Consider the following 14,934-nt stretch of genomic DNA (forward strand, 5'->3'; position numbering starts at 1 on the left):
AGTTGGACAGTTAATGGGGAAAGCGTTAGATCATGAAAAATGTATGTCAAAAAACAAGCAACCTGTTCAAGGCACTAAACATCTGGACCTGTTTAAGTCTCTGCTGTTAGATTTGTAGCATTGTGTTATTCTGTTGTTGTTGTTGTTTTGTTTAGGTGTAGAAAAAATAAACACTTTTCCTGGCTAAATAAAGGTTAAAAAAACAACAACAAAAAACATCTCAACACAGCAATAAATAGAAAGACTTTTGTTGCTTCAGATTTGGTCCTTCTCTTTTTACCTGTAATTCCTCCATTTGTGGAGGTTTGCTCCTCAAACACTGGCGGATCTTTCCAGATAAAGTGGAATAGTTAATAATCCTGAGTGTCCTACTCAATGGCTGTGTAGATGGATGTCACATCTCAAGCTCCTCCCATTGTACAGGATGAAGCCAGAGTTCCCCCATATAATGCTTGTGACACATTAGTTTGGTGACGTCATTTAAAGCCACAGACTGTGCCATGGTTTTTGACGTCCTGTCTCTTCCATGAAAAAAAAAGCTTGCATTCAACTTAACGATCAAACGGCAGAGATCCCTCACGCTCGGTGCAGTCCACGCAGAACAGATTCTTGTGTCGGTCTGAAGCAGACGCTCATGGTTATACAAAGTTCAGTGACTCCCGTGTTAGTGATTGTTATGGTTCCTTCTCACGCCTCCTCTACTTTGCTAATCTGGGAGGCGCACAACACCGCAGGAGCTGCATTTGACAAGAGAGCTGTCAAAATCGCGTTGTTATAGGCCGACTCCTTTAAATGAGTAAAAACATTTGACTTCTCAGAAAAGTGAACACTTGATTAAAAACTCACTATAATAACAGAAACCATGTTTGTATCTTGGTTTTATAGTTTGATCTTTGTCCCATCTGTTAACATGGAGGAGGCTGAGCTTATGAACTGAACTGCAGCCACTCAGTAGGGGGCGCTGCAATTGATTTGAGGAGCTGACTTGTGTCCTATAATTTTGGGCACTGTCTTCTACGACAAAAGCACTTAAAACAGAGTCACAGGAAGGATCCTGCAACAAGTGTGTACAAAGACGCTTTGTCCTTCCCTGATCCAGGTCTGACTGTGCTGCGTGAGGTGTGAGAGAGCGACAACTTTTTCCACATGCTCACGCTGCTCATGATGCATGTGTAAGTCTAAGTGCTTCCTCCTTGTTATGGTTCTTTTGATGACAGTGCGCCGTGTTGACATAATGTCAGCTTCCTGCGTGACTGCAGCACATGTTGACATTTTCTTGTGTGTTCAGCCTCAGTGTGAAGCGCTGTAATCAGGGTGTGTTTTTTTTTTTTTTTGTTGAATAATAGCTTCAATGAGTGACCGCTTTACACACAGCAGGCTTTTTTTTTCTTCTCCATTTCAGCTCAACTCATAATTCAGCAAAAGCATGAAGCACAACAGTTTCTCAAAAAACATTATTCTTCTGTGTCAGGACAATTTATCCCCAGAAAGCACAGTGTGAACGATCCACCGAAGCAAGAAAACAACAGGAAGGAAGTCCTGCAGTGACGCTGCAATCACCACAGAAATACAGGAAGACACAGCTGGAGTTTTTCTACGAGGCGGTACCTGTATGTCAATGATCACACAATCCCTGGTCTGTGATGTTATAGTTGTTGTGTGCCACGTAAGGTTTTGGATCATATCATAATGATGGTCCTGGAGCATATCGTATTCAATCCTAAAGTATCGTACTACTTTGTATCATATACTCTTGTGTCGTGTTCCCTACTGCAACATCGAGCAGTAGGGTGCTGTAAACCGTAAAGTATTAATGGTATCTAATGTGTCGTTTCGAATCATGACAAATCAAGCGTAGGCCAACTGAGCGGCAACATCCCATCTAAAAAATATAGCCAATGCAGAAGTAAGAAATCATGTAGTTTGTGAAATTATATTTACAGTTATGACTTTAGAGTTTTCTATCGTATCATTGTGTTTTGTATCGTACCTGTCCTTTCTTATTCTGTCATAAATAGGATCATCTCATTTTATCTTATCCATATGTATTTTACATTATAGTGTCCTTACAAATCGCATCATATCATAACGTAGCGTAGGGTATCATACTTTAGTCAGTGTAAATTAGTGCGTCTTACCTAAACTTTGTAATTACAGAGCTTAACAGGTTATTTGGGTTAATTTTTTTTTGTTGCAAAAGTTAAATTTTTCACATCTTAAATAAAGCTTTCTGATAAATGCTTTTGGACAGTGAGAAATAAAAATCAGTTTACAAAAAGTTTAGGTTTGACTCCAAGTAGCCAAGTATTTTATTTCCATCCAGTACAGAGATGTGTTGTCTTTAACCATGGCTGTTGTTCTGTGTACCTGCAAGGTTAGAGCGCAGCAGAAACATAACACAGGTCAGCGTTTTACTTCCTGTTGTGCTAATCCCTGTTTTAAATGTGTCCTCTGCACTCTGGTTGTTTGGGCCCATTTTCACCATATGGCAAAACTTCAACAAACCACATGCCAAATAAACATGCCCGCATTTTTATCCGCCTTCCACTTTTCTATATTCCATCACAGAAAAAGGCGGCACTGAACACATTACGCTCGCATGTGAATTTTCGTCAGAGCTTGATGATGTGTTTGAGTGAATAACTGAGCATGAGATATCAGATTTCCATCAGCTCTGTCTCTGCTCACTCAGGCCTGGATGGGGGTTATTAAGGCACTACCAGGGGTCAGAAGTGGGTCACTGTGGACTATGAGAGGTTGTCGAGGGGTTATTAAGGGTCTGTGAGTCACAGGTTTGAGCTGTTTGCTCCCTGCTTTTCGCTCTGTGAGTCATTTTCTGGCTTAGTGGGATCCATTTCAGGGTCCGTTCACCTCAGGAGGGAAACAGATGTCTGTTGAGGATCAGAGGCTTGTAAATACTTGTGTGGGTCATTTTTGCGATCTGACTCACTGATGTCCATTGTCTGCTACTTTCTAACGACTGTGATAGTCGTGTATTTCAAAGAAACATCTTATTAGCATAATATGAGGTCAAATTGGTGGTTTACAAGGGTTTACATTTCTTCAACTTCCAATCATTTTTTGAATGGATCAGTGTAATCCAGATGTGCATCTCAATGTTCTCCTCTGCAAAAAAAAAAAAATCTCCCGTTCCTTTTCTTTGCACATTCTCTGGTGCAGCAAAAACAATATGATCGTGCACAGTGACACTTAACTCAAATATTTAGATTTCATTGAGGTGTAAATCTGTCCCCTAACTTAAAACATCTCATTTATCTTTTTATTTGTGTGAGTATCTGGTAGAAAAAGTATACATACATGGTTGGGAAGCTCACGTTTGTGGTTTGTGTGAGGAGATAAGGATACAGTTGTCATGATTTACTCTTGGTTTATTCTTGAATTAAGTTTAGTGTTTCCTGTTTTATTTTGTAGTTTGCTTCCCCGAGTTTTGTGTTTCTCTCCACTTTTGATTGCTCTGATCGTCACCTGTGTTTATTTAGTCTCAGTGTTCCTTCCCTCTTTTATTCACATCATACAGTAGGTACCAGTTCTGTACCGTTTCCTCGGGTCGCCTTGTGTTTTTCACCTGTGTTATAATTCCTACAGAGACACTGAAGCCAGCCTCTTTAATGTAGTACCTCTGCCTTTAATTCCACACATACACACACGTCTGCAACTCTGTGAAACAGAGAGTGAAGAAATGTTTTTAACAAGAATTTAATTGCAGTAAGCTGTAAGAGTTGTCGTGAATTGAAAGAAAGAAAGAAAGCTTTTACTCAAGATAATAACAACAAAACATGCCAGGGGAAAAAGTTAAAGTTAAAGTTGACTGTCTTGACTACAGACATAACAATGTTTGGATGTTGTTGGGCGTTCCCCTTGATGCAGATTTAATCTATTAAGTCCACTTCTGTAAACAGAATTTTGATTGAGCATAACTCAGCACAGTGGATGCTGACTTTTTCTATTGTTTCATGCTGGGGTCAGATCGCGACAGTTTTTTCGAGAGTAGTTAGGCATTTCAACAACTTCTGATGTGTTACATTTACGAGGCACATAGCTGCAGTAACAGGGGGTGAAGAAGTCAGGAGACTTCTCCACAGATCCTTTGCATACCACTGAGGTGTTTATGGAGGAAGTAAGAGGTTCCTCCCTTTAACACCAGGGAATATACAGACGCACACATGCACAGGGGTACATGTGGATTTACACGTACAAACACAGGAGGCTGCAGACATCAAGCTGAGTACTGCGTTAATACACAGGAGGGGGGCAAAAGAGAAGAAGAAAACAGAAGGAGCGAGGCCTGTAGACGTTTATGGATGATGAAGTAAAGGGCGATCAAAAAGCAGGGGGACACGAGGAGAGAGAGATGAAGGAGGTAGTGAAAGATTGGAGGAACAGTGACGAGCGACAAAGGCATAAAGGGAGGGCTGCTGTTTCCTCATGAGGGGAGAATAAATGGTGAGTTAGTGGTCTGGTTTGCCTCCTGGGGTGTTGGACACACACGCATGCCCACGATCATACACACACACACACCCACACACACACACACACACACACAGTACTGTGTTTACAGAGGAGATTAGAGCTGTTCCACTCTGTACCTCAGCGTAGCAGAGCCAGGTGTGTAAACGATGAGAGGAATGTACATTGATGAATTGACAATGTATGCTATGTACATTTTCTATCATTTATAACGTTCATAGCTCCACAGAGAACACGTGTAGTCATGCAATGTACAGTGTTATGTTTTTTCATTTCAGGTGGCGAAGAGTTCCCTAAAGTAGACGATGCGATAGAATACCTTTATTTTGTAAAGAATAAAATGTTTGCTGCTTTAGGGATTTATTGGGTTGGTCTCCACGGTAACACATATAAAGATGAACCCTTGTCCTTTGAATGTTCATCTGTGATTCTAGGAAACAGGGGAAAAAGACAAGTCATTATGAAATGTAATATTTATTTTTTTGTGGGAGACGATAATCCATCAAACAAGAATGTAACTTTAGCAGTTTGAAAGTTTAAAATGGTTCATTTCATTTGTAAACCGTAGTTACAGATTTGTAAATCTCTTGTCTCTTGGCTGCAATGTTCTCAGGTAAAAACCATATATGAAAAAAAAAACAATTCTCAGATGAAACAGATAAAGAAGAAAACACTGCTGTTAGCAATGAATTTATATTTCATGGATGTAAATCTGAGTGACAGTCAGTGTGTGCTTGTGTGGCTTTGGTGTTACTCAGGATCACACCATGTTCAATAAGGCTGTCACATCATCTTAGCTGTTCCCTCCACCTGATGTAGTGTGACAGAGCGACCTCAGCAAGGGCGAATGTCCAGTCAGTCTGTCTGTCTGTCTGTCTGTCTGTCTGTCTGTCTGTCTGTCTGTCTGTCTGTCTGTCTGTCTGTCTGTCTGTCTGTCTGTCTGTCTGTCTGTCTGTCTGTCTGTCTGTCTGTCTGTCTGTCTGTCTGTCTGCTGCTTCTTATCATTTCACTCGAACATTACTGACTGAAAGCGGTAGTAAAATGTGTCAATAGCCAGCCTATAAAACTCCGGCTTTGCTCTGTCAGAAAAAGGGAAATCCAAAAGTAAAGGGTTTCATGCACAACTAATATAAATCAAATCAACCACACCCCATTTATAAAAAGGTAGGCATAACTATTTGTCTTGAATGACCAGTTATTTAAGGCATTTTCTTTTTAAATCAGGAACTTGAAAATTTGACTTTCGAGGCCTTTTTGGAGCCTCAGGTGTTTGTTCAAGAAGCTGCAATGTTTTTGCAACACCAGTGGTTGCCGCTTTTCCACAAGACTTGCACAGAGAGAACAGTTGAACTACGCACAAGCTCACACACACACACACACACACACACACACACACACACATAGACGGGCACTTATGTACCACAGGTGTGAGGCTGAGCTAGAGCCCTGTGTTGCACGTTCTCATGTTGCACCTGAATTTTTAACCATCTGATCCAACACCTGTCTACACCTCCAACACGCAGGTGATTGTGTTACATTCACACCTTGTTCCATTTCCCTCTGCGGCACTAAAAGTTGTTTCATAATATTGCATCCCCCCATCGACTGAATTCCATATCACACTTCACATAGTTTAGAAATATATCAAGTGATTGCATCATACTTTAAAGCCGCACAAAACCTATCAAAGTGCTCCTTCTCTTTTGATGTCCTTTTGTTGTTTTCACCACTATCATCGCTCTTCTGTCAAACCCACAGGAAATTAAAATGCAAAACCTTTTCTGGAGAAGCTGACGTTTCAAAATATCCGAGGGGATTTGGCAGAATCGCCTTGCTAGTATTGTCGGGCTGCCATGTTTTTAGGGTGCTGATGGTCCTTTCTTTCTGCCTTGTTGGCCATCAGGTGTTTCATCAGACGTTTACTGTAGTGATGACTGATAGCACGTGTCTACTTGTGTGTCTGATCATGGTGAGTGGGGAGCCTGCTGATGGTGGTCCAGACTGGAGGTTTGGCGATAGGCCATGATGAAGACGATCAGTGCTGTGTGGTTAGAGTGCAGTGTTTATCCCTTTTGCCTCTGCTTTTTGTTTCAGCCAAGTCAATGACAGCACGGTTTCTAAAACTATGGCTCAGAGTGATAGACTGTATAAAACATGGGTGTAGTCTCACTGACATCCCACATTGGGTTCTGAAGAGGTGTTCTGATATTTCCAACCATTTAATTCATACATTGGAAATTACAAGAAAAAAAAAAAGTCAAGATCTGAAGAAAAAAATTGAAACTGACTCCCTTGCTCTGGAAAACCAATGTTTACTTTAACATAACAAGATAATAAGTCAAGGCTTTGAGAAAGGAACCTGAAAGTACTATTGCTGGAAAGCTAAGTAAATAAGATGTATGGATGCATGTCGTCTTTGGGCTTCCATATGTATCAGAAATAAGCAAAATAACAAATCCTTCAGCTTCTTTTGGTGGTCAAAACAGTAGGAGACTGCAACAGATTTGTTTGTCACATTTCTCAGACTGTATTGTCATTATCATCCGCAATGACTGCTTCCTGTCTTTGTGGTCGTCTTGACAATTTACTCGTCATCCAGTCTGACTCATACTGGCAGAGTCACAAAGCACTTCTTGTGGTTTGACAGATCTGTCATGAAAACCCATGACATGTCTGATATAACCGTGATTGCATTTCAGTGATCATTTGCAATGATGGCGGACCATGCGCCGACCACTTTTCCTACTTCTAAACAATCTGATTTGGACTGAACGATGAGTATGTGAGCTAGCATGGAGACATTTTTTTAAAAGTAAATCTTGAAACCATCATGAACCCGGAGGCTGAGAGGCAAAGGAAACCGGCGATTCTCCAGAGATTTTGAAAGGTCAACTTTTAACAGCAATGTCATCAGATGAACTTCACGTGCCCTCTTTACCCATGACAACAAAATGCCTCTAACTGCACAACTACCGCAGCAGTTACTCACTGAAAATGCCAATATGGAGAGCAACTGAAAATGTTTTTCCTCTGCAAAGTATTGAAAAGTTTTCCTTTGAGTTTTCACAACACAAACACAAATAGACTTTTTCTCATGTTGTCGTGCTGTGAACTTTAAGAAATACCCTGCTAACAGTCACTGCTTCGGGAAGGAATCTCATATACGACAACTTTTTGCATGAAATACAGTTCCACATGATGCAGAGAAAATGGATAGCCTCTTTCACACATGAACTCCTGAAAAAGTCGAAAAAAGTTCAGGTCAGTCTTGTCCTGAAAATCACCAAAGTTGCCTCTTAACATATGTACAGAGACCTTGAAGACCTTAAAATTTTAGTGCAAAGCGTATATCTTGTGCACAAGTTCGATGATAACTTGTCGGAATACGATAAGAACAACATATCCACGATTGCAAATAAAGCAACAGAGTTCATTGTTAGGATTACAGTTTTTGCCTTCATAATACATGATTGGACATATTTGCACTATGAAAGTAAGAAAGTTTAAATGAACAGCTTCAGTCACGCCTGGTTTTATGACGTAGATATTACTAATCCTTACCTCTTAAATTCTCCAGAGTATTTCCCACATGTGTTTTCACATCTGCTCAGCCCGACTGCTTGCGAATTAATTACAAGGTGGTTGGGAGGATAATATCTTGATTAGTGTCCGGCTGAAATATGTATTTGTTTGCGCTCATCCTGAACATTTTTGGAACGTGTTGAGTTTTGTGCATGTGTGAATGTAGCTTTTGATTTTGTGACTGTGTTGATTGAGGGTGAACCAACCCCACAATCCTAAAGTAATACTGTGTCTGCGTGTAGAGTTGTGCCAGTGTTTAGCACCTCTTTGGAACACCATACCCTTAAACTGCAAACACTTGTGTAGTATTACACTCCTGTGCAACATCATCCGTCATTACATGATCCTCTCACACCGTGAACAAAGGAGCTGAAGACTCGTCTGACTAATGACGCTATCCTCTGACCGTCAGTTCGCTCTCAGGATTTCCCCTTTTGTGCACCGCTGAAAGATTTACCGTTTGGCCCCATCTCGGCTTATTCAGAATAGGATAAATTGATCCAGCAGCAGAAGACAATTTATTGCTGCACAGGATGTAAAGTTTCAAAATAAGACAAGTCTTTAAAAAGTGTAAGCTTACACCTTGTATATACTGTGATTCTAAAGCCTGGTTTACGCGGCAGGATAATTAGGCTGATTTTGGCCCCGATTCTCCCCTTCCGATAATCTTAAAGACGCCCCGATCATCATGAAATAATCTTATAAAATAATCCTGCCATGTGTGGTGTGTTCAGACCGCTCTCATCTGGTCGGAAGAATGTCGGCACCGCTCTAATCTCAAATCAGGGATATTCAACATGTTGGATTGTTTTGGCCTGATTTTTCATCGTGTGTGGTGTTTCCCCCCCGAGGTGAAAATGAGCATGAGCCTGTTGACTGTGACACGTAGCCAATCAGAAAGCGAGGTGGCGTAGTGGCGAGGAAACACCGGGAGCGAAACTACAACAACTCATCATGTAGGAAGGACAGCTCATGCTCCCGTAGTCTCCACTCTTTTGACCAACGGCTCTTTTTAAAACGTGTTTTTTTTCCAGATAAAAACAGCACAAACGATCCCTATTGCATCCTCTTCGTCCGTTTGTTGACTCTGGAATCACGTTTGATCTTGAGCGGTTTAGCGAGATTTCCTGTCTGATCAGTGGATGTTCGCGAGTGAAATCAATTACTTAGCAGATCCATTTATCCAAAGAGATCCAGAAATGATGAAGCGATATTTCTATGGGATTTATCTAATAACTGCTTTTGGTCGAGGGAGGTTAAAAAACTATATAAAGTTAAAGGTAAAGTTAGAAACGAGAATAGTCTGAAGAAAATTTGTCTCAACCAAAATGATAATTGACCAAAAGAACTTATGATCCAGAGCCCTGGGTGACCCTTGACCTCATCGGATCCCAGAGAGCTGAGGTGTGGGATCCTTCCTCTGGCAGTGGAAACAGGTTATTTAAAGTGTTTTCTGTATAATCTGGGTGATGAAGAAGGAGTCATTCTCTGAGACGTCAGCTTTTCTGAAAATATCTGAAGGCAGTCCAGATTTTTTTTTTCTATGTTGGAAGAAGAAAGGACAGCGTGTGGAGTCAGAAGTTGGGGGGCGAGAGAGAGAGAGAGAGAATGGGGAATGACATACGGGAGAGGAGCCACAGGTTGGTTTCGAATCCAGGTTTCCCACTTGGTGGACCATCAAGAGTTCCATTAAAAGAATTAAAGGCTTGGCTGAACAGTTTGGCCCTGTTAGTCGTCAAAACAGACTGCTGTACGTGACTCACAGCTCAGGAGACAGAGGCATCGGGATGGCCTGTGTAATGTGAGAGAGCGAGGATGGATCAGATATCGACCACACACATCAGTTAAGCAAGATTCATTTTCTCTTCTCATGTGCTCCAACTTCGACGTTTTTTTCTTCTCTGGATGTTTCCAACTGCTTAATCATGCTGTCGTCTCGTTGTCCTCCCTTTCTTTTCCAGCGCGTCCATCTCCATTCCTTATTCTTCTGTGTTGTGTTCTTTATGTTGTAAGATGTTTAAACAATTGTCACCATCAATCTATCTTCCATCCCTCCCTGATCCCCTCACCTCCCTTGTATTCTTACTCTACAGTGTCTCTAGGTGTAGATTCTCTATTCTCCCTTGTATTTAACGTCTGTTCCTGTCATTTGATAACATCAGCTTCTACTCATCCATGTCCATCCATCCATGTGTGTTACAAAGGACTCTATTGTCCTTCTCCCTTTTACACTAAAGGTGTCCGAAATACATGATTAACGTCTGTTTCCTCTAAAGGTTAGTAAGAGAAAGGCTATTCATAGGAGAACAGCTTTTTGTAGTTAAATCACCCTAAGAAGATTCAAACTATTAAGAACCATACACAAATACACTAACCTGTCCAGAGGTTTTGAAAAAATTAAGCCAATGAAATGCAAAGAACTGAAGTTCTTTAAGTGCCCACTTGAGGCTGGAATCTGCATCAGGTCCCATTTTAAGATAGAAATTAACAGCAGACATAAACGTGTGCTGTATGGGACCCCCTTGAAAACGAAGTGATACACCTCAAGGGGCCTATCCCAATATAAACACAACAAGTTTGTGATGGCCTTTTTTGAGGTAAACATTGAATGTAAGTGGTGTTTTTTTACAACTCTTGTATTAAATGTTTAAAAGTGTGGCTGATTTGATTGACAGGTGTGTGCATTGTATAGCTAGGTGTCAAGAGGCGGGGCTTCACTTCAGCTTAATCCTGTTACTGACCTTAAACTGGTTTCATCATTTGGAACATGCGAGCGAGATGATGAGCAAGCTGGGCACGTTTCAGTGAACAAGATATTTCTTCAGCCCACCGCACCTCTTGACCTGCTTTGAGTTTAGCTGGAATCAGTATTTCCAATATTGTGAATGCCATCCTTGGGCTTCATAATGCCTCTTCACTGAGAATATACATCCATGTTTGATAGAGTACGTAGAGTCTACCAGCTCTTAGTAGACAACATTAATTCAAAATTTGAATTAGACTATGAATAGGAGGAAATAGAAGGATTTATCACAACTCAGGTATTTAAAAATATGGATTTAAGAACCACAGCCAAAGCTCGACATGCACACCTCTATGTGACCCAAACAGTCGTTCTCTTCTTTCATATTAAATGAATTTATAGACATGTTGGATTTGAATCTTTGTCACAGTCTGAGATGTCACATCAATGTAATAAATAAAGTTTATTATTTTTATGAAAACACAATAAATATAAATAAGTTAGTAAAATAAAAGCTTTCATAAATACATTTCATACATGTATAATATGTTCCATGTTACATTTGTCCTTCATGGTAGACAGAATGAGTCGGCGGATTCTTCCATTGACAAAAACACCAGCACAAACATCATAATGAACATCTGCTTTTTAGTCAAAACTGTAAACTGAAATCGGCCTTGGTCTCGAGATCACTTTTTGAAGGTCTAGTTCTCGTTTCGGAATCAAAATCTTTTTTTTTTTTCCGGTCTTTTCTCGCTCTCAGACTGGGCGAACTCTGGATTTTAAATCATGACCGGTCAAACCACCACTGACAGGCTGTTATTCCAACGTCATGGCTATGAAGGAAACTTCGCCTTTCTAAAAGAACAAACAACTTCCAATCATATGTTAGTATTTATGAGACAGAAAGCTCACGGCTGACTGATCACCTGCCTGTCTGTTTACTGAGTGAATTGTTCTTTCCCCCCGGATGTACCGTAAAGTAGTGTATAGTGCCCGCTGAATCAATGTCAATAACCCTTAATTTTCACATAGCTTAAACTAAAGTAACGAGTAATGCAGTGATTGTAACAGTGTTATTGAATCTGGAAAGTAACCCTATACGTTACAATTTATCAGAAAAAGTAGTTAGTCCCAACACTGCCCATAACGGCAGAGAGCTTCCTGTTAGTGAGAACATTTTTAGAAAAAAAACAACAACAAAAAAAACACTCAACATCAGTAAGAATTAACATAAAATCACACAAAGCTTGACACCAGTTCACACTCTCTACACACAACCACATTTTCTGGCTGAGTGTTTCCTCACGGTGTGATAGACGAGGTTGTCGTCCAGAAACGAGAGGTCATCGTCAAACGCTATCGGCCGACAGCAGGCCTGAGGGGGCGTGTCTTTGGGAGGAAGCCTCCTGTTGTGAACGAGGTTATAAAGGATTTTGTCGTAGTTTGTCTCGGACTTCCTGCAGGGTCCAGAGCAGTACCTGAAGATCATTTCCTCACTGGAGCGGTACCCAAGTCCAAGGTCGGTCACATTGAGTTGGATCTGTTTGAGCATGCAGCCCTGCCCTCGTCCGTTAGTTCTTCCCCCCCTCACCTTCCTCCCTGTCGCCCCCCCTGTAGCCCCCAGTCTTCCTCCAGTCCGGCTCTGATGGCTCGCCCCCTTCTTCCTCTCCCTCCTGTGTCGAGCCCGGCTGTTTAAGTCCTCTTTGGAGGGAGAGAGGGTGGTGGGTGAAGAGGTAGATGAGGACATAGTGGTTGAAGAGGAGCGGCGTATTCGACTGATGGTCACCCTGATGAGGTCCACCACGTCTTCAAACTCATCCTGTGGGGGCTCCTCCATGATATCTGAAACACATGCAGAGAAATGGGGTTCTTTCAAGGACATATCTTATATTCCAGCACATGTTGTTTCACTTTAACACCCCAAACTGACAGTTGGACCATAGAGTATTAGGTCAGATATGTGGAAATGGTACATATTGGTTTTTTTCCAATAAGAAAAATTCCATTCAGACTGATTCATCCAAGTCACAAATTAATCCCATTCTTATTTATACAACAGAGTTATGTGTTTTAAATCACTAGCATTCATGTAACAGCAGCAACTAGCCGTGGATCATATAACACAACACTAAAATGATTTAACAATATCTGCATCACTGGAAAATAAATGTACAAGCTACCAGAGGCTTTGCCAATAAATACAATATTGTTTGATATGAAGCTGAAAGTCAGACAAATTATGCAATTTATAGTCTTCAACTTTTAAACCTGTTGTAAATATTGGGACAATGGTTTTACACTTTAGCATTTTACTACCTAAACAGTTATTAAATTAGTAAGAAAATAACTTAATGAAAAATACAAAATGATCCTTTGTCGCCAAGCTAATTAGCACGTTTTATGAACGTTGTGGAAAAGATAGGTGGCATAAAGTTATTAAGTTAAAAAGGTTTACAATTATGAAATGAGTCAGGCCAATTACAGTCAGAGTCCAGAATGAGATCAATCAGCAGTTTTTTTTTTTTTGAGAAGCAGATTAAGAGAACAAGTACTGAAACATAAAGGATCCAAGAGAGAGCAAGTCTGCAGAGGTTTCAGAGTTTTTTTGTTGTTTGTTTTGATTTTTTTGGCACGGATGGCACTCCATACAGCCGACAGACGCGTAAAGTTCACCTTCAGCCAGCGTCTCCTCCCAGACCGCTGTATCCGCCCGTGAGCGCCTGATGCCCGGGGAAGTGAGTGACAGACTGATCTGAACCGGTGGGAGCTCCAGGGGACCCTCGGCGGCGCGCCCTCTCCTCTTAGTGGAGCGGAGCAGCGAGCTGGCGTGCATGGTGGCGCTCAGCAGTATCAAACAAGTGGTCAGACTATCCCATAACTTCATTGTCCACTTTAGTCCGGCAGAAGGACATGGCTCGATGCAAAATCAAAGGGTGAAGACTGTGAAAACGGTCAAAATGAGTGTAAGGTTGCCTGTAAACCGCACGCTATTGCCCGCGTGCCAGATGGCAAACGCTATGCTGCGTGGCGCAACATCCAAGGAGACACGAAAATAAAAAGCAGACGCGCAAAACACAAAGCCAGGACTTCCCTCCGAACTTCTGTGCTATCCGATGGCAATCCTGGCAGACAAAAAAAGAGAGAAAGAGTCCCAGTTTCCAGTCCTTTACTCACGTTTACATTCAGTGCGCAAAACGCAGCGACTTCTGCTCAATCCTTGTCGACATCAGATCAGATCAGACCTGAGGAGGAGAGGTCTAATAGGAAGGATGGGGAGTGGTGGTGACGTTTCATGGACCATCCTCTGCTCCCTCCTGTCTCCACCCATGAAGACTTCAGAGGGATGGAGTCCGAGTGAATGATTGAACTCCAGGTCCAGAGTTATTGAGGGTGGAGGAGTCCTGTTATGAAAGAGATTCAGTGTGTGTGTGTGTGTGTGTGTGTGTGTGTGTGTGTGTGTGTGTGTGTGTGTGTGTGTGTGTGTGTGTGTGTGTGTGTGTGCTTAGAAGGCTCCAAGGGAGAGAAAAGTTTCACACTTTCCACTAACAACACTCCATGTTCCTTTACAGCTGAGGTTGACATTGGATGGGAGTCATGTCTCTAATCAGCCAGTCAAAACAGATTGAATAGACTCAACAGATTAAGTTGCTACTTCTCTACTACTCTGAAATCATCAAGCGGTTTGCATTTCTATCCACGACAGAAGCTGATGTTTGACTTGAGGAGTCCTGCCAGTAGAAAATGGGATAATGATTTCATAATGGAAGGCGAAAATTCTTCTTTCGTGAATTTCTGTTGGAGCGACTTTAATACAACATGTCAGGATCCAGATGCGTCTGTGTTTCTCATGTGGTCCCGTTTAAAAGGCTCAGATAACTGACAAACTGTCTTTGGAAGCGTGGTCTTTGACCAAACAAGAGTAATACGAGGGTTCTTGGAATTTTCACATCTTTTTAACGAAGAACCTGCTTACATTATCTTGCCGATGCTTGGCAGACAATTCTGAGAGATTTTTCATAATACTCAGTTTGAAGTTCTATTTGGAAAAAATAAATAAATCACACTATCCCTCCATTCCTACAATAATCTGGACTCCATAGATGTGAACATGTGAATCG

The 14,934-nt window shown here is 41.3% G+C and overlaps 1 protein-coding gene across 1 annotated transcript; it reads right to left on the reverse strand.

Annotated features, from left to right (window-relative positions):
- Positions 1-11,367: 11,367 nt before the first annotated feature.
- Positions 11,368-14,026, reverse strand: LOC306838440 (glial cell line-derived neurotrophic factor-like). The gene is made up of 2 exons (XM_079366628.1): positions 13,490-14,026; positions 11,368-12,658 (listed from the first exon to the last, which is right to left on the reverse strand). The coding sequence occupies exons 1-2, from the start codon at positions 13,698-13,700 to the stop codon at positions 12,084-12,086; spliced, it is 786 nt and encodes a 261-aa protein (XP_079222754.1). The 5' UTR covers positions 13,701-14,026; the 3' UTR covers positions 11,368-12,083.
- Between the last annotated feature and the right edge of the window lie 908 nt (positions 14,027-14,934).

Source organism: Symphodus melops (assembly GCF_947650265.1).
Source record: "Symphodus melops genome assembly, chromosome: 1".
Classification (NCBI taxonomy): Eukaryota; Metazoa; Chordata; class Actinopteri; order Labriformes; family Labridae; genus Symphodus; species Symphodus melops.